The sequence below is a fragment of the Felis catus genome, chromosome C1, assembly GCF_018350175.1.
Source record: "Felis catus isolate Fca126 chromosome C1, F.catus_Fca126_mat1.0, whole genome shotgun sequence".
In the NCBI taxonomy this organism is placed as follows: domain Eukaryota; kingdom Metazoa; phylum Chordata; class Mammalia; order Carnivora; family Felidae; genus Felis; species Felis catus.
In genome coordinates, this window is record NC_058375.1 from 38628496 (window position 1) to 38653808 (window position 25313).

Genomic DNA, 25313 nt, shown 5'->3' on the forward strand with positions numbered 1-25313 from the left:
ATCCTCAGAGCAAACCCTCAGAGGCAGTGTTACTGGTGCTGTACCATGGGGGCAAAAAGAGGCCGAGAAAGAGACATGGTTTGAGAAAGCCTCAGAGATACTTGGCATCACCACATCCGATGACAGGAGATGTCGTGAAAGGCCCCTTGGCTCCCACGTGCATTCCAGGTGCCAGCAGCCGAGCACCTCTCCCGGGGCCAGCTTTTCTGCTGGGAGCCTGCTAGTGTGCTTCTTTGTTTTGTCCCTCCAACAATACCACAAAGTCAGAACCCCTGTCCTCGTTTTTCTGACAAGGAGACAGAAGCTCTGGAAACCGTGTGATTCACGTAGCAGGAGATGGAGCCTGGATTCAAACCTAGGATAGCCTGGCTCAGCGCCCACTCTCCTTCCCACCCCACATCTGTCCACGGCAAGGGACCCCTGGCTTCCCAGAGGGACCTGAGGGAGGGTATCGGCAAGAACAGATCTTCACCACTACCTCCTTCAAGTGCCCATTTTTTTTAAGTCTCCTGCTTCATTTTCTTCATGAACATGCTTCTTCTATGCTCTAATCCTTCTTGTTGCTACACAGAGTGTCTTCAAGTACCAGTTAAAATGAATTCTTCCTTCCTCCTTCCCCCCACTCCCTTCCTCTCATCTGGGAGTAAAGCTGAGGCTCCAGGCAGACAGGACATAATCTCCCTCACTTTCCGCTCCTGGGACACCTCCAGCTCCCATGGCAAGGGTCCTGCAGGGCTGTCCGCCCCATGCTGACAACCTTCTCCCCACACACACAGTCTTCCTGACTCTGCACTGCTTTTTCTTTTCCTCAGGGCATTCATCACCTTCTTCTGTAATTTTCTTATTTATTATGTTTACTATTTACCTTCCTCCTCTTCCCATTCCCCCTCCCCCCCCCCCCCCCCCCGCCCTAGCCAGAGTTTAGGCCATTTGTGCTTTTCTTCATAGATGTGTCTCAGGCATTTAGACCAGTGACGGACACGTACTAGGTACTCAATAAATGTTTGTTGAGTGACTGAATGAATTCCATAATTACTGATGGGGAATTTCTGGATACTAGAAATTTGGTGAGGCTAGGACACTGAATCTCTCTCCCCTTTAGCTAATGAAACAGTGAATGCCCATATCCTCAGGTGTCGGATCAGATGGGGGTTTGGAGCTATGCTTGGTGTGTGACTCCCTGCCTGGGCCCAACGAGAAGTGCCTCTCAGAGTGCTGGGCACAGGTCAGACATTCAGCGCATGTAAAACGAACAGAGGGAGGGATGGATTAGCACACAAATGGCCAATAGACAGTCACTGTCATCCTCTAGGTGGAAGCTCAAAGGCCCCATCTCAGAGCTCTTCCATGATTGCACTAGAAGGAGGAGTTCTAGCTACTAGAATAACCCAGCTTAGAGAAGGCTAATTGGGGAGGAGAAGAGGGTCTTTAGTGGAGGCCCATATGGCTCTTTCCTTTTCACAGAACTAAACATTGTTATTGATAATTTGGCTAGGATACAAAAGATATATTTATATACTATAAACCTGGGAGAAAGGGCCTATCATAGAATCAAATTCCATAAGGATCTCAAACACCCAAATGCACGCACAGACAATTCACCTAGAAAGGCGTTGAAAAAGTACATCTTTATAGAGAATGAGTTAACCATGCTTCTTTAAAAATTCCAAAAACACACGGATGTCTATCCTGCTTGAGACATGGCTGAACCTTTTGGAAAGCAATATAAAAACACATGGAAAGGACTATAAAATGTCCTTGCCCTTTAACCCAGTTAGCTCAGTCCTGGGAATTTAAGAAACAAACAACCATAAACGATCATGGCAGTATTATCTCTAACAGCAAGACACTAGAGACAACAAAATTGCACATAAGAGATAAGAAGGTAATCAGAACCCTGTACTGGAAAGGGCATTAAAATGGTAACTATGCACATCGGGCCACAGAGGGGGAAATGTTTGCCACATGGTGTTGGATGCACAAGGCAGGATCATGGGAAGCTGGCCAGCCATGGGGACAAAGAGATGTTGCCTATGGACAGACAGGAGGGGCTCCCAGGAGCCACGCACAGTTGGGCTTGGTTCTCGAGATTATAGTTGGATTTTCTTTCTTGGCTTTGGCTTTCCTCAAATTCTGTTTTGTATTTTAAACACAAATGGAAAAGAAGATCTCAACCAGCTGGAATGTTGGGCTGAAACCAATAAGATGAAATAGAAGAGGGATAAATGCAAAGTCCTGTATTTCATTTAAGAACTATATTTAAGAACACACACTTGAATGGGTGGTGGTGGTGGTGGTGATAAAGAGCCGCTAAAAGGAAAAAGGGAAAGAAAAAGGGAAAAAAAGAAGCACTTTACTGAATCCCTGAACTAGGAAGGCATGGACTGTAGGCCTGCCGTGGCGGGAGGCCATTATGATCACCGTAACAAGTACATGATGGACAAGATGGCTGGGGCTGGGGGACATCATGCACTTGACCAATATCTTCTACTCTAATCAATAGGGAAATCAGGAGCTGAATTTTGTGTGAGTTTCTCTGGCTTCAAGACCTATGTTCCTCTTACAACGCAGTGAACTAAAGGGACAAGTACTGTGTTAGCCAAAAACAGAACACAGAGGAAAGTTTGGTGACCATTAACTCAACATGGGATAATTCCATCATGGAAGATGCTAATTCAGGGTCAGGACACATTCATAGAGATATGCTGTCATACGAGGTGATAACCTGCTCTAGTTAGTGCCACCCAGACCCTTCCTAAAGTACCCTGTCCAGTCTTGAACCCTACCTTTTAGGGACACAACCATAAAAGAGCAACTGGGATGGTCAGGGGTCTTAGGATTAGGGAACTGATATTGAATGCTTAGCTGCTTTACTCACATTATCTTACATAGCCCTTGATATAGGTAGGGATTATGTTCCCATTTTAAAAATGAGAAAACTGAAGTTAAGAGAGGTTATAAACTTGTTCAAGGTCAGATAGTAGTAAGTGATGGTCAGGATTCAAACACAGGGCTGTCAAGTCCAGAAGCCCCACTCTGTCCCGTGTAGCCTCCCTCATGTGACAAACGGTAAAATAGAATTTGAACTACTTATTAGTTGGTGAAGAGACAGGATTGGTACCTTCAATTACACAAAGGGCTATGAGGAGAAGCGTTGTGTGTGATTTCAGAGGAGAGAATGACCTTAGAAATCTCAGGGAAGTAGATTTTTAGCTCAACAGAAGAACATCTCAGTGACAGTAATAATTGGGTAGGAAGCCAACTCCCCCATGCCTGGAGGTATTCAAGCTCGGCCTAGAGAGGCATTTGCTTGCAGTGGGCAGGAGATCTGGCAGGAGGACCTCGAAGTTCACTTTTGACCCGGAGGTTCCTTGAGCCTATGAAGGTGCTTGGCACAAACTGATCAATCCCTTCAAAAGAAGTGATGAAAATAACTGTTGATATGTCTATTTGCAGATACAAAAAATTATACGCCCAAGGTACACATATTTGTCCAGAGAAGACTAAACACAGAAAATGAAATGGATTCTGCTGGAAATGCTTACAGGTTAAGCTTTTATTTTCTGAAACCAAGAAAGCAAACTCTGGGAAGATGTACAATCTCAGAAATAATCAAAGGAAATATGAGGTACTAGTTTTCACCTAGTAAGTTGGCAAAATAATTTAAAACACGGTCACACACTCATTATATGTATCAAGAATGATAAAAAAAAAAATGTCATTCTTTTTGACCCAGGTAAAATGACCTTAAGAAAATGATAGAAAATATAAAGGGAAAAAACCGTGCACATGAAAATCTTCCCCTGAGTTTTATTTATAAACAACCTAAAAATTTAAGGAAGAGCAATGGGCCCCTGGGTGGTGGGCCTGAGGCTGGGGCTTTTCTGGGAGGAGAGCTGGGAGGTGGGGAGGGGGCCTAGCTGGTACACACAGGAAAAGGCCATGAGCATGGAGCACTGTGGGATAAGCATAAGCTGTCTGGAGGGCCAAAGGCAGGTATAAAAGCCAAAGTCGCCGTGTAAGAGGTCAGAGCAGGTTGGAGACTGGACTGAGGCACACTGGGGGGAGGACTTGAAAGGGTGTGGGGAGAGAAGAGGAGAAGAATGTCAGCTCTAACCTTGGTGGCCCTTTATCCTCTCTGGCCTGGAGCTTTAATTACGTTCAGTACTTCTAGCAACACCACAACGGGATGTTATTTCCTCCATTTTGCAAATGAAGAAGCTGGTGTTCAACAAGATGACTGCATAACTCACATCAAGTGAGGTAGTAAGTGCTAGAGTTGGGAACTGAACTCGAATGCATTGACCTCTAGACTTAGGCTCTCGCTCCTGTCCTCGATGGACCAATTTGTGTAGTGGGGCCTCTCAGGGGCTGGCAGCCCTCCTCCTTAGCCCCACAGCCCAGCAGATGGCTTACTCGACTGTAGCTTGATGTCTGTCTGCTTGGTGATGTTGGAATTGATGGTTAAGTTTCCTGGAGCAACAGGGAAACACGATCCAATGGAAAGGGAAGGATGCAAACCTGATCATATGCTATGATCGCAGTGTGTACAATACATTCTCTCAGCCTTGAGAAAGACACTACAAGAGATCTATCACAATGCTTACAGGAGCGTAATTTTGGAATGTTTCCCTATTTTTCCAAAAATTTCTATGAAGTGATTTTTATTTCTTTACAATTACAAAAGAATGTCATAATTTAGAAATGCATGCAAGAAATCCATGGGCACTTAATGGTCACTAAGTCCATTCCTCGGGTAGAAGATAAAAACAAACCACATCTTTCAGTTTCATCTGGTAGCAGAGAACTTGTTGCCAGGGTTTCTGAAGACAGTGCCCAAACCTCATCAATTCAGACTCTGCCAGTTGAGTCCTGACTGTCTTGTCCTACACGACTCACTGGCCTGTCACAAGAATCAAAAGAAAGAACCTAAGTGAAAAAGTGAGGGGATACTTACTGGTGCCTGAACTGAAAGTCACCTTCTGCCTCATGTCCAACTAACCAGCACTTGGCAAACATGAAAGAGGGACTCTAGACAAGCTTTTAGGGCAGGTCCTCAGTTATTTAATACTTTCAGTTGCAAATATCCTCAGGCACTTTAAAAGGAACATGTCTTTCTACTTTGGAAACACTCTTGTTCCTTGGTTAAATCAAGTCTTCTAACGACTTCTAGTAGACTAGTATTATTCAAGAGTGGCACTTATGTTCAAATACACGTCCCCAGCCCCATCCCAAACTTACTGATTCGAGCTCACTAAGCCACGACCCACAAGTCTATATTTTAAACACCTCAGCAAATTCTTAATATTGAACATATTTGGGAAACTCTCCACTATACAAAATGAATTTGAGTTTTGTGTATGCGTTTAATGTAATAAAACTATGCATCCTTTTAAACAGTACTATAGCTCCTTGACATGGCTTGAATTAATGAGACTGGTTACTTTCCATTGATTACTTAGGTTGGGTCTCTCTAAATATACCCTCAAATTACATGCTTAGAGTCTCAGCCCAGACCATTACATCCCACTCATCTTACAAGGAAGAGGTAAAAGGGTAGATTTTGTACAGATCCGGATTCTGATCCAGCTCCACTGCTGACAAATCTGAGACCTTGGCCAACATGTTATTTAATCTTTTCTGAGCCCATTTCTTCATTTGTATGGGTACGGGTATTATGGTCTTGCCCTTGCATGACAGTAACAGGGCATTGAGTACTCAAGAGGGGCTCAAAACCATTTCAGTCTAACTCGAGTATGCACCTCTCCAGATTCCCCAGCAGAATTGGCTTTTATGTCCTTCCTTGTCACATCCCACTTCTGATTCTATTCTGCCTTATAAGCTAAAAGTAACTAACATCTTTGTAGCTCTTTGAGATTTCCAGAGCCCTTTATCCAGATGTTACCTATCATCCTCTCCACAACTAACCTGAGTTAGGGATCATGATCTCCACTTTAAAAGAAATGAGCCCCAGAGAGGTCAAATGACCCTGACAGAAGTGGCAAAGTCAGGACTTGAACTCAGATCCCAGAATCTTTCACACCTTGTTCAGTCCCTAATGTGTGCATTGTACATTACATAAAGCACTCACATGTCTCATAGCGTTTTTAAATATGTATTTCCATGACTATTTCCCCCACCAAATTAAAAGCACTTATAAAGCAGGTACGACATTGTAATGGTCTTTGAAGGTAAATGCAGTTTTCAGGTGTGTCTTCACCATGGTTAGGGAGAAAAGGGGATGAGCTCAAGTATAATGCATACTTCTTCCGAGTCCCTCATGCATCCTGCACTACTCATGCCCAAGCTGCCTCATGCTTTGAAATGAACCCATCTTAATAACATGAATTTATTGAACACTACTAAGTGTAACGAACTTTGCTCATGAAATGAGTTAAACTATGTCAGTTAGAAAAGTCCTGTTGTTGTTATTATTTAGTTATCCATATAGCCCATGAGGCAGACATTATTTTCCTCATTACACCGATAAGGAACCTGAGAAGTTAAGTGATCAATCCAAGATCACACTGCTAGTTTGTGGAAAGTTGGGGAAATACCATAAAAGGAAACTCACATGTACACATCCTATTAGCAAGCATACAATATTTCACGACAAAGGGTTATTTTATTTACTAAAACAAAATCCCTCAAAGAGGCAGCCACTTCCCCTACTTATCCCAGTGACCCTGACCTTTGGCTTAGAGACCACCAGAGAAACCAGGGGCTGAAGTTTTCCAACCAATGCCTAAAAGCCAATGACCAGAAATGAAGAAAATAACAATCGCCAACATTTATTGAACACTTTATATATAGATATATAATTCTTATAGCAAGTCTGTAAGGTAGATATAATCTCCTTTTTACGGAACAGCAAATGGAAACTCAAGAGGTTAGGTTAAACCCAAAGCAAGCAGGGGAGCCAGGAGTGGAACCCAGGTGCTCAGCCCCAAACCCTTGCCATTTCCAATATACCATGCTGACTTCACAGGCATTACAGAAAGTGCAAATCAACAGGAAGATCGAATGTGGTTTGCCAGATTGTGCACCAGGCACCTTAGAGAATCAGTTACTGAATGAGATAAAAATTATGTAACTTGAAAGATCATTTTAGATATAAAAGGATAAACGAACTGACGCGAGGTGACACTGCCCCCTGCTTCCTGAAGGTAACGCTGGGCCACATCTCACATTACCGCCCCCTAACACCCTTTTACAGAGACTGATTCAATTTATCAAGGAAGTTGGATCTCAGATCATCTTGAGTGAGAAAGGCGTCTGTCTGGTCCTAAGATCTGTCCTTTGAAGTGAGAGGAAGTAATTTGCTTCCGAGACAGCCCTTCAGATCTGCAGACAGCAACCCCTCCCTTTATGAATTTTCTTGCTTTCGGCCTGAGTGTTCCACCTCTCAAAGGACACTGGTCACCTCCACTGTCCACTTACTATACTTAAATAAATGAGGATAATGATTGTCTACATCAAAGAATTAATGAAGCTTTATTATAGAACAAAATAGAGGAACAGAGATAGAAGTCCTTGAATGGTAAAAATATTAGTTCAAATTCTCAGTCAGGTGATAGGCAACTCAGAGACACTTTATCCCCTTCCAAAAAAGACAGTGCTTTCCCCATCCCCAGAATGACACTGGTGCCAAGTTGCTGCCTGAGTCTCAGCAAATCCATTTGACTTCTTTGGAATGGGAAGTCCAAGTTCAGGGCAAGCCGACGACCCTGGAAACCTGCTGGCTCCCTGCCCACATGCCACCACGCACGGTGGGGTCTCAACTGGACAGCACCATTGCCCGCAAATCACAAGCCACGCAAGAAAAACGATAAGGCTTTATGAAAAATCCAAAGTTTATTGCAAATTGTATTTTGCTTCCCTTCGTTCTTCATTTTTACAGGATTTATTGATATCCATGATTTTTTCACAGATGTACTTGTTGACTTTGGAGAGTCTCTGTGCAATTTCAGTTTCATCCACAGTTTCTTGTGCTATTCTGTCGTACAAACACTCTAGACAGGGGAAAGGAACAAGATGGCCAAGGATTAATGGTGAATTTAAGTACAATCTTGTAAGGGGGCACAAAGAAAATGTACCTCCTGACATACTTCCCAAATACCAATTCACGTATCTGGCACTGCTGTACGTTTAAATTTTCAATACAAATGTACTTAGAAAAAAGTAGATATATGCTGTAAGTTTACACTTTAAAAATGATACAATATCCATATGCCCACTACCCAGTTTCATAAACATTATTGGTCCTTCTGATGCCTCTGGATGCCCCTCCCCAACCCCATCGTTTCCTCACCCTCCCCAGATGTAAGCACTCTCCTGGATTTTTTCTTTCTTTTCTTTTTGTGTTATCACATATGTACACATTCTTATATAATGTATTGTTTACTCTTCCCTTTTTTTTTTAAATAATTTTTTAATGTTTATTTATTATTGAGAGACAGAGAGAGAGCATGAGCATGGGAGGGGCAGAGACAGGAGGCGACACAGAATCTGAAGCAGGCTCCAGGCTCTAAGCTGTCAGCACAGAGTCGGACACTGGGCTTGAACTCAGAAACCACGAGATCATGACCTGAGACGAAGTCAGACACTATACCAACTGAGCCACCCAGGCGCTCCTGCGCTTCCCTGTTTTTAACTTTTTTACAGGTATATCCGTATCTTATATATCTTTCTTTTTCTCACTCAACATTACATAAATTTCGTGATTTACCCAAGTTGAAGTGTGTGGCTACAGGTCAATCATTTTCACTGATGGGCAGTGTTCTCTGGAGTGGACTGTTCCACAATTTGCTGATTTTACTGTCAACGGATACTCGGATTGTTTCCAGTGTTTTGCAATTACAAACACCCTGGTGCGTGTCTCATGGGGTACACATGCAGGAAATTCTCCAGTGAGGGCCAAGCTGTGGCACTGCTCATCGCTAGGGTGTGTGCATACTCAACTTTACTAGGTGATGTCTAGTAAATTGTTTTCCAAAGCGGTTGTGCTGCCTGGAACTCCTGACAGTAGTGTATGCCAGTACTGGTTGCCTCATATCTTCAAAAGCACTTGACATTGCCCGGTTATTAAGGTTTTGACAGCCCGGTGGGTGTGAAGTGGTATCTCAACGTGGTGATTACTAACGAGGCTGAGGTCGGCCGCTCTTAGTGAGTCTGACGTTTGCTGTGATGAAACAAAGAGTGAGCCCCAGACAAGGCCTGACAGGAGCCTGACTTCTGCCCACTTTCTAGCCTGGGCACCTGACGCAAATCATTGCCCTAGATTCCTCACCTGCTTACCAAGAACAACAAACCACAGGTTATCTTTAAGGCTGCCATGAAGCATGAGAGATAAACATTTTGCAAGCCTTCTTCGAACCGTAGAGAACATTACACCTGTATGGAGTTGTTACAATTATTTTATGTACATACACCTGTCCACTCCTGGGGCCTACCACAGTGCTTGCAGAGGGGCAAGGTTCAGTAAATATATGTTAAGTGAACAAATGAGTAGTTTTCCAGAGAAACTCCAGAGGTCATAAAAATTCTGGACATAAGGGGACTACGCATGGAGGACGTACCAGTGGAGTATATAATCATGGGCAAGAATTTTAACTTCTTTGAACCTGCGCTTCCTCACCTATAAAACAGGAATGGAGACCTACTCTTAAGGAGTTGCTATGGAGGGTAAACAACATCTTGTCTACCAGGCCAGCCCAGAGCAGGTAATCCTGCTGGAGGTGCAGAATGTCAGCACTGGATGGGACCGTGGGGACTAACACGTGCTGACCCCTCCTCTGGCATGTGGGAAAGCGGAGGCCTGGAGAAAGTACGGACAGAGCCCACTGTGCCTTCCCCAACGCTGAGCTCTTCCTGGGTGTGCAGCCAGCCCGCCTCCGGGTGCCATCCACACTGCAGGTGCATGTGCTATGGGCATCCCGGGTCCCAGGCACCCTCCCCTCCCCTCCGAGAACAGGTTTGCACAGAGAAGCCTTTAAAAGCTTTTGGTTGACCTCCACTACTCCCTGACTACTCCCAAGCCACTTATCTCCACTTCATCTTGTCTTGGCCTTTCCACAGGGACTGAGACAAGAAGGTAGGAGGCCCAGTCTCTCTCCAGTCCTGCCTTCTGCTAAGTTTACCTGCAATTCTCTCCTGCTTCAGGCTATCCCACAAATCAGTGTCTTTGACAATCTCTTTCCCGATTATCCTGGCTCCATCCTTCAGCTGCCTAAATCCTATTCATCCTTCCAGATTCAGCATCCCTGGGGCCTACCAGATCAAACTGGGAGACCCCATTCTGCTGATTGCCTCTGCACCCCCACACTTGCCTGGCTCTCTGTCTCAAAGCACTGATCATGGTCTAATAAAACTGTGACCAGTGCCTCCCCTACAGATGGGAACGCTTGGACAGTCTGTCTCCAGCCCTGAGCCAGGAGGAAGCAGATACTCACGGTGACTTTGCTGGAACCTGAACCAAGTGAGGGAGACAACTTGTGCTGAGAACTGTTTCGAAGTTCAGGAGTTCGAATCTGGCTCTTGCCCTAGTTGCTGTGCAACCTCTAAGTGGGAATCAGTCTGGGTCTCAGTTTTACCATCTGTAAAAGTAGGATGGCAAACCACATGATCCAAGGAGATTCTTCCAGTGCTAAGTCTTTAGCTGTCTGGAAGGTAGTAGGGTGGTAAAGAGGCTGAGGAGAGAGAAGGGGAGAGAAGGAGAGTGGGTGTGATGGCCCTTGGAGCACTGGCAGGGGTCACAGAAGAGGCAGGAAGAGAAAGGGGCAAATGCAGGAGTGTTTTCCAAGAGGGCTCCCCAGCATCCCAAGCGTTCCTGTGTCTCGGGGGCAAGAGCGCTGAGCAACCCCTGAGGTTGATTAAAGGCTTTGTTAGACTCTAGGTATTAATCACCTGCACTTGCCGGGAATGTCTCCCTCTGCGAGAGAGCATTTGAGATTATTGCTTAATTAACAAGGTTTATAACAGTGCTAATGTGTCCTATTAAAAAAGTTATAAAAATTATCCAGAACTCAATGCTGTGGCTCATTTAGGAAACTCAGACATTCTGCAAAAGGTCATTTGACCTTAATAAGGTTTAACTGTCATTCTGGAGCTTGTCATTAAAGAGAGACTCTCCTACGGCCCTCCTGCTCTGCTTTCTGCATTTGCAAGCGGTATCAGTGCTCACCATCCTGCTGCCATCCGGTCGGGAAGGACTTTAAAATCCTCAAAGACATGAGAAAATCCCTAATGAGCAAGGGCTGTCATTTTTGTACAGCAAACGTGACTAAGTGTGGTAAAAGTGAAATAAACACACACAATCTCAAGCCACAGATCTCCTGCTTGGAAGGACCAGTCCAGGGCAGTCTGGAGGAGCTCATATAATTGGGGTAAAAATGGTGAGTGTATGGTGGGGTAGGAGACGGACTTCCAACCTGCCTGCTTGTAGTAGAGAAAAAACCAACACTGTACTTCGGTATGACAAGAAACCTCTGGGACGAGGAAGTCGGACTCACTCTGCCCGGCTCCGACCTAACCAGTTGTACGGCCTTGGGCAAGTCACTTTCCTTCTCATTCGCCTGCATGGCAAGCATTTCTGGGCTCTCAGCGTTGCTATAGGAGGCCCCTGGGGGGCAAAGATACCGCAAAAAGAGACCAGAGGTGACCACAAGGGGCTTTGGGACATATGACAGAAGTGTCCACTCACCCTAAGAAGTCAGGGAAGGCTTCCTAGAGGAAGGTTCTCCTAAGCAGATCCGGGTGGTTAGAGCAGCTAGCCAGACAAAGCAGCCCAGGTGCAGGGTGGGTAGTTATGACATGTGGTCCGGGCCCCAGGAATGGCCCTTACAAATTCCCTAACGTGAGAGGGAACAAGGCTTGTTCAGGGAGTACAGTAGTTCATTAGGGCAAGAACTGTAGGGGAATACTGCTGAAAAATAAAGCTGGAGCAATGGCCAGGAGCCAGGCTATAAAGGTGCTTTTGTGACATGTTAAGAAGCTTACCTTTTAATAATGGGCACCATGGGCTGGCTGTGACGGGGTGGTGGTGACAGGATCATGTTTGGTTTCTTAAGGATCACTCTGGTTACGTAATGGAGAGAGAAGTCTGGAAGCTGCCGTAGTATTGTAGGGGGGAAATGATGGCCTATGAAAGGTGCATGGGGCAGGGAGAGAAGTGGGTGGTTTAAGACATATTTGGGGGCAGAAGAGACAAAACGAGGCATGTGCAGAAGTCGAGCATGGGCATCTCGGGGTACCTGCTGGTGGTGCCCTTCACCAAGACAGGGAATCCAGAAGGGGCAGAAGGCTGTGCAGAGAGGAAAAAGGAGAGAGTGGTGAGGGGCACAGTTGTGCCAGTGTCATGGGGGAAACTGTGAGCTGTGAGGAGACGGCCAGTGGGCACCTGAATGTATGGTTTGGGAACGCAGAAATGTGGACTGAGCCAAGGATAGATTTGGGAACATCATTCACTGATTTAGCAAATGTTTACTGAGCACTCACTACCTGCTAGCCCTGAACAAGATACTCATAAAGCTTATATTCTAGTGGGCTTGCGGGGGGTGGGGGGGTGGGGAGGCAATTCCCAAGTAAACAAACAAGAAATGCTATGCAGACACTTTATGTAGGGTGATGCTGAGGTGACAGAGAACAATGGAAAGGCTATGCAGATGGGGCCGCTGGGAAAGGCCTCTCTGGATGGCCAGAAGGAGGCGGAATTGCAGGGCAGACGGAGGACACTGCTGACAGTGGGAATAGGAAGGTGGTAGGAGGCCCCTGTGATTAGAGCATGGTGGAAAATGGGAAGTGAGGTGTCAGCAGAGGGTAGAGGGGTCCCCAGAGGCCAGATTGCCAGGCGTGAGCCAGGACAAGGAGTGTGGGTTTCAGCCTGGGCCCTGGGAACAGTGGGAAGTGAATTCAGCTGAGGAAAGCTTTGTGGAGAGAGAGGACACTCTGGGGACAGAGGACAGGGCAGCAGAAGTGGAGCCCACAAGGGGGATGTGAAGCCAGGGAGGCAGGAGGAAGTCGAACATGTGTTACTGAGGAAGTCCTCAGTAAAGGAGGAATGAGTGGTCCCATCAGACAGTCTGGGGAGGAGGTGAAAAGTGTGCCCCAGATCTGGTAAGGCGGAAGTCCATGGGAAACTTGGCAAGAACAGACTAGTAGGGGGCTAGACTAGGGGGCTAGGCCCCCTCCGACAGACAGCAGGGGCATCACAAGTGAGCACAGGCAGTGAGTGTAGACAACTCCTTAAGAGAGCTGGATGTGAAAAGGAAAAGGGAGACATGGAGCAACCAGGTGGTTGAAGTGGCCTCCAGGGAGTGTTTTGTTTGTTTTCATAAGAAACAAGTGGTCAAAGTCTATTTAAATGACGCTGGGAAGGAAGTGGGAGGGCAGGAGCATAATTGGAGGAACAAGGTACTTAGGAAGGCAGGTGGGCTGGGATCCAGATAGAGAGAATGGATGGCCCCAAATAAGAGAAGGAAACTCTTCTTCTGGGACATGGGGCAGAAGAACAGACGGTATAGTTAGGTCTGTAGTTAAGCCTGCAGTTTGAAGCTGTGGGAGTTCCTTTTCTTTTCTCTGTGAAGGAAGAGAAAAGGCCATCTTCTGGGAAAGAGAGGTGTGGACTGTCATGTTTGGCAAAGCAGAGGAAGTTTAAAAAAGGCTTGGAAAATAGGGGAGTAGATCCGTGAGGGAAACCTGGGGGACTTGGCAGGGAGGCTAAAGACCTAATGGCCCAATGCCACACAGCTGAGAGGTTTTCTAGATTGTTCTGTAGCACTGGGGACCCGGTTAGCTGCACAGGACATCATCTGAGTAGGGTTTAAGGAACATTCAAAATGTCTCTTTTGGCCACTGGGTAGCCAGGACAAAGACCACAATCCTGGCTTTATTGATGGAGACACCAAACATGGGCTTGGTTGGTACTGGCATTGCGCTAGGCTTGGGGAAACAAAAGTGAATATAGTATAGGAACCAGGGTTAGCTCCAAGTTAAACCAAAGCAGAGCTGGGGCTCAACCCCAGGCTTTTGATACTGGGTTCCTACTGCTACTTGCCATCACCCTGCACCGTGAGTGGATGGGAGAGAGCCTGCAAGCTGAGAAGTACTGGGCATTAGTGAACTTCAATGGTGTGATCATCACAAGGTCACATCGGCTCGATGGAGGCAGCTCGCTTGTCAAGAAAGATTGCTAATTTCTTGTCATACTTAGAACATAACTATTTCCAAGCTATGATCCTAGGCAGCCCTTTCAGTTGTCTTAAGAGGTTAAGTTTTCAGCTGAGGAAACTAAGACACAGGGGGGGAACTGATTTACAAGAAATCACAACGAGGCTCAGTCCAGGGATCAGCTTGCCAGTCTCAGTGTTTCATTTGTTCACACTTCATTTATTGAGCTCCTACTGTGTGCCATTCCCTGTGGTAGGCAATGAGGATGTGGAGATGAATCAGATAAGGTCAGACCAGTGCCTGAGGCAGACACACAGCAGATGATTTTAGACCACGACAAGACGATGGGGCCAGTCAGGCACTGGAAGGCACCTGGGACCTGCTGAGTCACATTCCAACAAGTATAGTGGAATCAGAGGTTGGGCACCTATTTGGTGGGGCAGGGCCACATCCCCAGGAAGGCCTCTTCCTCAGGGAGACCTCCCAAATGGGGATCCATTATTTCAGAAAGCAAGCAGACTAAAGGTTACCTCCAACTGTCTAAAAATAAGTGGCTGTTTAAGTGAATTAGTCATGAGCCGGCCAGGCAAGGAAGGCAGCTCTGCTCCAGCAGAACAAGGCCCACACTAGAGCCAGGGTGGTATGGGTTTGAACTCTGTAGCTCTAACCTGGCTGATCACTTAATCTCGCTGAGTCCTGCCACCTTGACCTCCAAAGCGTACCCTAAATCTGGCTTTATTTTCCACTCCCACTGCTATAACCTTAGTCCACGGCACCATCGTCTCCATCCGAGACTACTGCACGAGTGTCCTAACTGAGCTCCCATTTGGTCACTCCACAATCTGCCCTTCTCCTATGGATAGAATAGATCCAAGCTGCTTAATGTGGCTTTTTTGGCCCACCTCGCTGACCTCGCTCTCCCCTCACTCATGGCTCCGTGGCTGTCTGGAGCTGCCTCATCCCTGGAGTGTGCTGGCCTTTGTGCCTCTTTACTCTGCCTGTTTTGCCGCCCCTGAGACCTCCACAGGGCTGCCTCCTCCACCCCTAGTTCCCAGCCTCCTCAAGCAGGCCTGCTCCAACACACCTAACACAGCCCTCTCTGTCCTGCCGTAACATGTAATGATGCTTCATTACCTTCCTTCATCAGTACCTGAAATTATCTGACATGTATGTTGTCTGTCGCAGAACCTGGCGTGGGGCCTGCTCAAAATGTACATGTTGATGGAATCTACTTTCTTTACTGAAACATGGCAGCTGGACACTTAGAGACCAGTAGTCAGGAGCACGGCTTCTGAGGCCCATGCAGTGACCCCCTTCCCAAGGAATCCTTCCTTGATTTTCTAGCTAGGGGGTCTCCTCCCCTCCTGAGATCTTTCTCAGCATGTCATCTACCCTTCTCTCATGCTAGCAACTTGAACTGTGCTTGTGTCCACGGCTCATCTTCCGTTAAACATGAGCTCCTCTGGGACAAGGTCCATACCTGCTCTTGTGTTCTGTGCCCGGCCTGGGGCCCGGCATGGAGAGGCTTCAGTGTCTGCTGAACTAAACTGTGTCTAGTACATTCCACAGAGTACAGGACAGCATCTCAGCCATTGCGTTTGTACTGCAGTGACCTACCTCTGACAATGCTTAGTTTGTGAGGCGAGAGGGGTGGCTTAGGGACTGCATCTTTCTTTTTTTTTGTGGCAACTCCTGTGACGCTTCTGTTCTTCAGAACATCTGTTCCCCAAATCATGACTGCCAAGTTCTTTGTGTACTTGGAATCTCCTTGGGTTACTTGTAGCTGGTGCCATTTCTCCTCATCAACCCAAATCCCGCTTCCCAGATGGACCTGAAAGAGATAAGAACACAAGCACCTGTGTAGTCGGACAGGCTGGCAGTTGGAAACTTTTCTTTTCCTTTAAAAGACACTGCTGCACACCCATAAGAGGCTCATTCCATAAACATCATGTTAACTTTCTTTGGGGGAAATAATAATCATTTACCGAATCCCTATAATGCACCAGGCCTTATTCGAGTGCATTATACCCACTCTCTCAAATCTTCATGGCAACCCTGGAAGGAAGGTGTTGGGATACTATTTTCATTTCTGATGGAAAAACCGGGTTGAGAAAGGTGAAACCAGTTGCCAAAAGTCACTCAACTATTATGTTACAGGGTTGGGATTCTAAACATACTCATGTTATAACAGGGCCACTTGGAGCCCGAGCAAATCTCAGAACGTGTACGTTTCACTTCCTTCTCTGTTACACTTTAGAAAGACTTCTCTCCCTTTGCTGTGAACATGCTGGGGCACAAATCCCAGCATAGTGGTTCCCAACAGTGGCACACGCGGGGGTCGTCTAGAGCTGTAAAAATCGCTGGTGCCTGGGCCCCATTCCCAGGGATTCTGAATTATTACTCTGGGTGGGACCTGGGTACAGGGGTAGGTGAAAGTTCCCTAAGTAATTCCAATGTACAGCTGAGTTTGAAAACCACTGCCAGCTGGAGCCGGGAGGACAGCCACCAGACTCCACCATTAACTGGAGTGTGTTTGTGCAAGTCCTTTCCTACCTCTAGCTTAAGTTTCCCATGAACTAAACTGGGAGAGTGGGATTTCATCTCTAAGTTCCTTCTGGCTCAGAACACCTATGATTTTGATAAATTAAATACAACCACAGTGTCCTCGGTCTGATTCTGTTCTGATGGAACAGAACACGGCCTAGCGCTCCCTGGAAGGGAAGGTCTCAGAAGGTTTCAGGGCAGAGTCGGTAAATGTAAGATGACTCAGAACGATCTAGCAATAAGCTATAGGCTTTCAAATTTTTTCTCTTTTCTGGCTCTTTTAACAACTCAAAAGCCATTTGCTAATCATTAAAAAATGGAGTTTTGACTTCGACACTGCCATTTATGTTGTGTTTCTCCTGAGTCTGTGGAGGGTGGAAATGGCCTCTGTGGAGAAGGAGGGGAGGCAGCTGCTAATGAGCTGAACTTTCTAAGGGTAATGAAAGAGCTCTGCCCAAAGTCCTTGTCTTCAGAAAGAACCGTAGGTCAAAAACATCATGTGGTCAGGAGACCTCTTGGGAGAGGTCCTGGCCTTAGAGACCGCACACACACCCACACTGATGGCAGACTGGCAAGAACCACCGTTAAAGATGGCTGAAGATCTTTCTACTGAAGACTGGCTTGGAAAAGAAGGTGGGTACACACAGATGGGAAGACAGGTCAGTCAGCAACACTTCTTCCTTCACCAATTACTGAGGTTTTTCAGCCATCCAAAACGGAAAACAAAATAGCCCAGCAACACAGCCCACTCACGGATGTCAGCAAGTAACCAATCCACCTGGCCTCATCTGCCTTCACTTCCTTTTGCTCACAAGATCATTCAGATCCCTGCAGGCCTGGTATCAGGTAACCAGATCCACCTGGTCTTCCTGTGCTGCAAATTTCAGTGCTGCAAATCTGTTCATATGGCTCAGGAAGATAAGCAACCCTGGAAGTGAGATGTGCTGCCCGGGGCCAGCTGGGCAACACTGATCCAAGGTCAAGTCTGGCCTTTCCTCTGCAGTCTGAACCGCAGGTGGGCAGTCTGTGTGCCAGATCAGGCATGCTGGGGACAAGTTTCCTGCTGCTCCCTGCTGGGCCCCAAGTCACCTCCCTCTGATGACACTCTGAAGCTACCTCACAAGCTTCCTGAGATAAGGGGGAAACAAGGAATTTGAATTAGATTAAATTCAGAATTAGAAAACCTTAGAATGGAAGACAGCGTCCGTTTTTCAAGGATTTCTGCTCTTTTCCACCTTGGGCCTTGCTTTCCTATAACCTTTTAATTTACTATTCTTAAAAGAGAGGTGACAGTCATTTTAGCCCATGTTCTGCTAGAGAAGGGGGACACTAATATTTTTTGAGTACCTATAATGAACCAGGTATTGTACCCTCAATTTATCTAATCCTCATAATGACCTTAAGACATGGAAATAGGTAGCAGTTATTATTCCCACTTTACAGACACGAATAGAGATTCAGAAGGACTAAATTACTTTCCGTAAGACATACCAGCAGTAAATTTTGGAGTCAAGATTCAGACCCAAATCTGTATGGCCCTAGAGCCCAAGTTCCCCAGGCCTTCTGCTGCTGCCAGTGTCACAGTGGTGCCAACGTGGTGGACACATAGCCTATCTAACATATCTATATTCCATGAGGTTTCTTTTTGAGTTTTCCTCTGTGCTGGCCCAGCCACTTCCCCTGCCGGCACTCACTGCACGTCACTACGGCAGACAGGGAATCCAGAAGAAGCCATGGGCTGGCCTTCCTGCCTCTGGTCCCTGCTCCCTTCAACTCACCCTATAAACACTGCCAGATTAGTCTCCCTAAAACACAGCTTTCCTTCTTTGACTAGATTACTTCCATAGTCTTTCAACTCCGTGTTTCTGTGTGAACACTCTGGAATCTTGAATGGCTCCCTCTTTCCTATCACATCAATCTAACCTCCCCAGTCATCTTTAGAGGCCCTCCAGAATCCTCTTTCCATTCAACTTGCTAGCCTTTATTCTCCTGCTATGGCCATCATGATGAAGCTTGCAAACTCCTGCATTTCCTTCTACTTTCAGTATGTGGTAACAGAAAAGGGGGTGCTGGAGTCTTCAGCCCTAGGTGGCAATCGGCTAGTCACTTTACCTGAGTCTCACTTTTCTCAGATGGACAACAGGCAGAACACCACCTAACGCAAAAAGCTGTTCTGAGGATTATATGACATAACATGAATAAAACGTCAGGAGGACAGCACACCCCCAACCCACCCCCCAGCTATGTCTCCACTGATGCCTTTCCCCTGTCCAGAAATGAATGCCTTCGCCTATGTCTTCTTAAGCCTGCTAATCTTCCAAGCCCCAGTCCCAAATCCAGGAAACACTCTTTCACTCTCCATGGCTAAGTTCTATCCCCTCTGAATTTCTAGCCTTCTGTGAGCCTTCACCACCTGATTCAGTCCTTCACAGTACATCTCCATGGGGACGCATTGAGGCTTTGCCTCTTTGGTCCCGTTCAAAATGATCAGGACTAGTCTGAACACAAAACAGGAGAAACAGAAGGGCACATTTAATATGTTTTAATGGCACAGGCTTTCAGTTCTGATGAGCTGCTTTTCCTTAGAGAAGAAAATATTTTCTGACATGAACTTGAGTACAAGGCCAGCTTTACAGCACAGAAAGAAATGGCTCTGGGTAAGACCAATCACAGGTATATGTTGGGACAAGTGCTCCCGAGGTCAGCAAAATAAGGGTCACCTGGAACAATGCCCAGTTTTCAGAGATGGAGCAGAATAGACTGGAAAGAGCACTGGCCTGGGAACCAGGAGACCTGCCTTCCAGTTCCTACCTGTTTGTTTCTAGCCTGTTCTATAATTACAGAGGAGCCCTTCTCTGGATGTGCTTCCCCAACTATGCCATTTATAAATTAGACTATGTAAACTTTAATAGTCTTTGCAGCTCTAGGATTCAATGAGGTTTTGAAATAAAGAAAAGCAATGAACTTTATCAAAATCAGAAAATAACTTTTGCGGCAAGCCCTATTATACACATAAACCATTGTTAACTATTTGACCGTAATGTTAGCCTTATGTGTCAAGGGAGGTTTTAAAAATATGGCATCTGGCAGGATGGGACTTGATCAAAAAATGGCTTTGTGAAATGTTTTGTAGGACAAAACTAGTTTCCTACTAGGAAGTGGATCCCATTCTAATGCTCTAGGCTTTGCGGAGATTAAGGCTTTTGTTCATGCAGGCAGAGAGAAGAGAGGGTCAGAAAGGATAGCAGAGCCAAGAACAATGAGGACGAGGGAATGCTGCTCTGGGAAGCTGCCATCCATTTCTAGTCTGTCCACTTCCTTTCCTCTCCCTTCATAAATTTCTCTGTCGAGCTTCAAATTAGTTGCAAACAAAAGTCAGGTTAGTTTTACAGCAACACGTTGGCAACAACCAATGAAAAAACAATACTGGCAATTTCAAGATTTGTTGTGCAACTCCCAGGGAAACATTAAGTGAGGTTTGAGACACCCATTTTCTGGAAATGGAAAAATGATACCTTTGCAAAAGAGGCCCCCAGAATGCTCAGAAACTGTCCATCAGTTTTCAAAGGAAGAGAGAAATAGTGTTCTCTTGGAAGCTACTTTAAGAAAAAGTCTCTAGTCACCATACAGTGCCGTCGTCACTAAAAAGGAATCAACAAACACAGAATGGTCCTTTCTTTTCTTTATCTTCAATTGGGGAAGATTCACCCAACTTAGATACACAGCTGGAGTGACTACGGGCCCATGGAGAGCATGAATCCATCCCTTCTCGCACAGATCGGGGCACTGAGGCCCAGCCAAGAGAAAGATCCACCCGAGCAAAGTTACACAGAAAGGACAGAGACAGAGCTATGCTCAGCATTCGGGTTCCCGACTGCCTATTTCCACTCTGGCATGCCACCTCTCCCCTGCAAAGCAGACTTTTAAAGCCTGTTGGCTGGAGCAAGTCAAGACAGAATGGGCGATGACCTGGCCCATCAGTTCTGCCTCTGCAGGGGAGGAAGTGCTCGGTGGGAGATGAGGGAATGGCAGCATATCCAAGAGAGCCCTAAAGACTAACAGGTTTCATTTCCTCAGCTGACAATATTTGTTTTTTGCCTCAATCTGGCCAGTTGCAAGGATATATCTGGACAAACCCAAATAAAACAACCTTTTCTTTCTCATCAGCCCACTGGGGAACAATACTGGATAAACAGAGACCTTTTGAAGCACGAGGCAAGAAAAACAGACTGACACAGATGATTCTTTGGGGAGAATGAGAGGTGATGTCTGTACTGTATGCCAGGGTGGCAGAAATATAACACTAAAACTGAATTTGACCAGTGCCTAGACAAAGGGCTCCAATATACTTCTTCCAAGATGAATCCATTTGGATATCAGAAGGATGTTAGAACATTTTCTCCCTGCCCAGCTGCTATGACACGTGACTTTAAGACTTCCAAAGGCTATTCCATTAGATTTCACCCCTTGTACTAATAGAATTAATAATGCTTAAGTTTTCTTTCATGACTTTTTTTTCCAATAGCCTTACAAGAAAATCTGAGAAGTTATATGTGGTCCTAGGACTGTGGCCTAACCACTGTTTGAAATATACAGCTTGGAAACAGCTTAGGGACAAGGAGCGCTTCTCATTTACCAGTTTATCCTTGGCATCTAGCACAGGGCTTAGAACACATAGATACTTCGCGAATGGTGAACAGATACATATTGAGTTGTTCTCTGTCATTCAGGTGTATTTCTGGTACACCTTATAAATTTTGTGTCTGGTTTTTATAGGAGGGTAGGACAAGTTTCATCAAACCACCCTGCCTTTTTAAATCTTTCTCACTACTAAGCTATTTAAAACGTCAGTTTAGTTTTATACTTGCTTTGGCCCAGTATTTAAAAAAAAAAAAAAAGGGAAGAGAAAAAGAACAAGTCCCAGTTTAGCTCCACTAGTTACAACACAAGAACTCTGGAAATAGTTACTGAGGCCCGGGCCAGGAGGCCAAGTGGCCACGCTGTGTCTCAGGAAGCTCCCACCAAACTCTCCATCGTCACTCTGACTAACAAACACTTGCAGGGAATGGATATTGAGCTTGAAACACTACCTTGCCATTGTCTAGGATATACTTGTCCATGACAGGTGCAGGAGCGGGGTAATAGGACGACGTATTTGCTTCCTCACTGAAAGTGCTCCGTAACTCCGGCTCGGGCTCGAGACATTCTGACTTTACTTTTTCCAAGTCAATGGCGGGACCTAGGCAGTTAAGAAAAGAGATCTGTCTAGAACTCCAAGGACAATAAAAGGCAAATATTTTTAACTACGCATCTATCAGCACACAGTGGCACAAAATAAATATGCTGGTTTATTTTTTCCGTTGGACTACACTTAAACCCAGGCTTGAAAATAATATGAGATATGAACGTCACAAGGGAAAAAGTAGGAAATTGGAAGACAAGAATGAACAAGACTCTAATTAAGTATGAATGAGAAGTGGTCTTTGAGGGTGTCATTGTCTGAATGGAAATGCAGGGGAATCAACTTCCTGGTCAGAAAAAGAGGTCCTGTTAAGACTGGGGGGCACAAGGGGTGGCAATCGCTGCAATATGCAAAGTGTGTATTTGCTAAAACCCCACTTCTGCAGCCTGCAGTGGAGCGGGCCACAGCCTAAGAACAGAGGTTAGGAAAGCAGTGGGGACAAATGCAAAGGCCTCCCTCTCCCTAAGACCTAGTATCTACCTAGACAGGAGCATTTCAACCAAGAAATTAAAATACAATACAGATTAAGCTTCTGATTGCCTGATCTAGCAGCTACCCTGATTTCTATTTTAATGCAATCAACACAAATTACGCGCAGTTTAAACAGTGAAAGGAAGCTAGATAAATGGTGGTGGTTTCTAAGGGGAGTATTTTTTCTTCTCCATTAAGCTTTTTAAAATGATGGACTATTTTTTAAATCACCTATTGTGTCTTGATTACCAAAGGGCAGAGAAACAGGATGAAAGTGAGTAAATAAGGCTGAATGACTTGATTAACTTTTGCAGGAGAGCAACTCCAAAGGCCAATGGAGAGCTCAGTACCCTGGAAATGTTCCCGACACAAACATTTCTTGAGCTGCCTGGGATCTGGGAGTTAGCTACTGCTATAGTGGGTCCCCCTGGGCTATGCCTATACCTGAAGTAACCAATGAATTTCAAGGTCCAATCTTCCCTTATCCTAACTATGTGGATCGCCTGATAAGGAGCTCTTTATACACTAAATTACAATCTGGTTCCAATTCTATGCTCAACTGCCACACCCCAGACTTTGGCTGGTGGTAGAGAAGGTATTGGTGATTTTGTTACTAAAATTCCTCATGACAGGGCTTCCCAGAACAAGAATATCATTCCTGAGTTGCTGGCAGCTACCATCTGCAAGACAGAATCTCTGTAGTCTCTAAGGATGCAAGCATAAGCCTTGTACAAAGCAGAATGCAACATGGCTGGGAAGCAAAAGAGTGCTGATGAAAAAAAATGGTTCATCATGGTAGAGCAAGGTTAGGTCCTATGTCTGGCTCTGCTGTTTTAATTGTGTGACCGCAGGTGAGTGAATTGTAGATGCAGACGTTGGCAGAGTGAAGGACAGACAGCATCAGAACCGTGCTGAGGGCATCTCCTAACACTGTGTGATGTATGTAGGGGCTGGGCCCGGGGTCCCACTCTTCTCTTTGCCCCCAGCACCTGGCACTGAGTACCTGGTCTCTGAATGTTTGCTAAATGAATTAAAGAATGACAACAATGAATGAATACTTCTACAGTTTCAGAAGCAGATGCCAAAGTCTCTCTTCTCTCTGTGTGAGATCTCAGGTTGAATTTCTGAGATACAAACTCAAGTGGAGCATTTGATCTTTTCTGAGATCAGGGCAGAGGTAATTACTCTAGTTTCCCCTAAAGGGCATGGCCCAGTTGGCATCTGAAGTCCCTTCCTGCTCTGACATTCACCAACAGGAAAAGGGGATGGGCTGAGAAGATGAGGTCCCTGTAGCCACCGGCTCACAGGTCATCTTTGGCAAGATTGTGCCCCTCCTCTAAAGTCTCTTTTTCCTCCTAGGAGAGGAAGATGTTGGACAAGAGAATGACTCCAGTTCAGCTCTGACTTTAGTCAGGTTCTCCCCCACCCATCTCCACAATGGCTGCCAAAGAGATCTCCTTGAAACCATGTCCTTCCTTGCTTAGCACCTTCCTTCCTAGTTACCCTCAAAATTAGGTCATACGTTGTAGCCTCCGTAAGGCCCGGAACAACCAGCCTCCTCTCTACCCCTGGTGCTCAATTCTTGTTCTCACCTGATACTCACCTCTGCAGAGGGGCCATATGCCATGCTGTCCCGGCCTCTATGCCTTGGAAGTCTCGGCCTTGCATAATGCCACCTCATCTGCCTGCCAGGAATGGAGCTTAGGAGTCCCCTCTGTGAGGCCTTGCTCTGATCACCACCAGGTAGGGGGAGTCTCTACTTTGTAAATACTTCCAGCAAATTCTGTCTGCAATCATCTGCCAATCTGTTGTCCGCATTAGACTGTGAAGCTCTTTGGGGGCAAAGTTTTATTCTCTGTGCAGTCTTGGCAGCCAGAGCACTGGCTGGCACATTGCAGGCTCTCAGTAAATTCTTTGTGACAGGAGGGGAGAGAGTTGGGGGTGGAGGGGTGGGCAGGGACTTAAACAGGCCAGGGCAAAGGTTCTGAAACAAAATCCTGCTGCCCAGTTGAGGTGCTTGGGGGTACAGGCTAGGGTGGGTGGGAGCTGTTCTTAAACTACTGTGACCTTTTGGCAGCCCACAAAGTAGAACTTAGGTCTGTCAAGTAGAAATTGGAAACTGCTGACAGAATGGACGATTCCGATGGCTACAGAGGGACATATAAGGGACATGAGGACCGAGGGTTGAGAGATGCTTCTCTGGCTCCATCCTCTGCTGCCCCCTTGCCACATCCCCACCCCAACCTCCCAGTCGGACTCCACTCCAAAGTGCCAGCCTGGCCTTCCCCATGCATACACCATTCCTTCCAGCTTCCCAGTCTGTGCTTGTGTCCCTCCTGCTGTCGGATCAGTCTACCCCACAGATGCCCACCTAGCTGAACTCCACCAGGACCTCAAGGCCTGACTCAAATGCTACCTCCTCCATCTCTTCAAAAGGAGGAAGCTGTTCTCTCCACCTGTTGGCTTGGAATTTGGAGTCAGAGTCTGGAATTTAAATTCTGGATTCCCCATTTACTCTTTAGGTGAGTTGTAAGCTTCCTCAGGTGGGTGAGCTCTGTCCCCCCCCACTAGATGCTGAGGCTTGAGGCCAGGCAGGGACTGTGTCTTCTTATTTCAGAGACCAGGGCTCAGCAGTGTCTGGTTCACATTCTACCCTCAACAGGTAATTTCCACATTAATGATTACTTAACCTTCCTGGCCCTGTGGCCTCACTTGAAAGAAGCAATGACAACAGAGACCTGGCGAGACTGAAGATTCAGTGAGTTGACCATACATATGAAATGATTACCCCAGAGTCTGGTGCGGACTGGGTACTCGGTAAACAGTGCTCACCCCTGCTCCACCTCCTTCATACACAAGTTATTCCTGGGTGCTTCAGTTAGCCCACCAC

At 46.1% G+C, this 25313-nt stretch overlaps 1 protein-coding gene across 10 annotated transcripts in view; it reads right to left on the reverse strand.

Moving 5' to 3' along the window:
• LOC101099137 (AGBL carboxypeptidase 4) overlaps positions 1 to 25313 on the reverse strand; it is a 1457496-nt gene that overhangs the window by 199703 nt on the left and 1232480 nt on the right. For 2 of the 10 annotated variants that reach the window (XR_006583702.1, XR_006583703.1), the window contains 5 exons: positions 21801 to 21949; positions 15784 to 15997; positions 11998 to 12139; positions 10452 to 10688; positions 7836 to 8012 (listed from right to left, as the gene is read on the reverse strand). The exons of 4 other annotated variants lie outside the window; for them this stretch is intronic. Coding sequence is in view for 3 of the 6 variants with exons in the window: in XM_023258668.2 (XP_023114436.1) it covers positions 7973 to 8012; positions 11998 to 12139; positions 15784 to 15997; positions 21801 to 21949 (545 nt within the window). In the remaining 3 variants the exon portion in view is untranslated. Of the gene's footprint in view, positions 1 to 7475; positions 8013 to 10451; positions 10689 to 11997; positions 12140 to 15783; positions 15998 to 21800; positions 21950 to 25313 lie in introns of those variants that run through there. 4 more of the 10 variants (XM_023258669.2, XM_045034765.1, XM_023258668.2 and 1 more) reach the window with 3 other exon arrangements.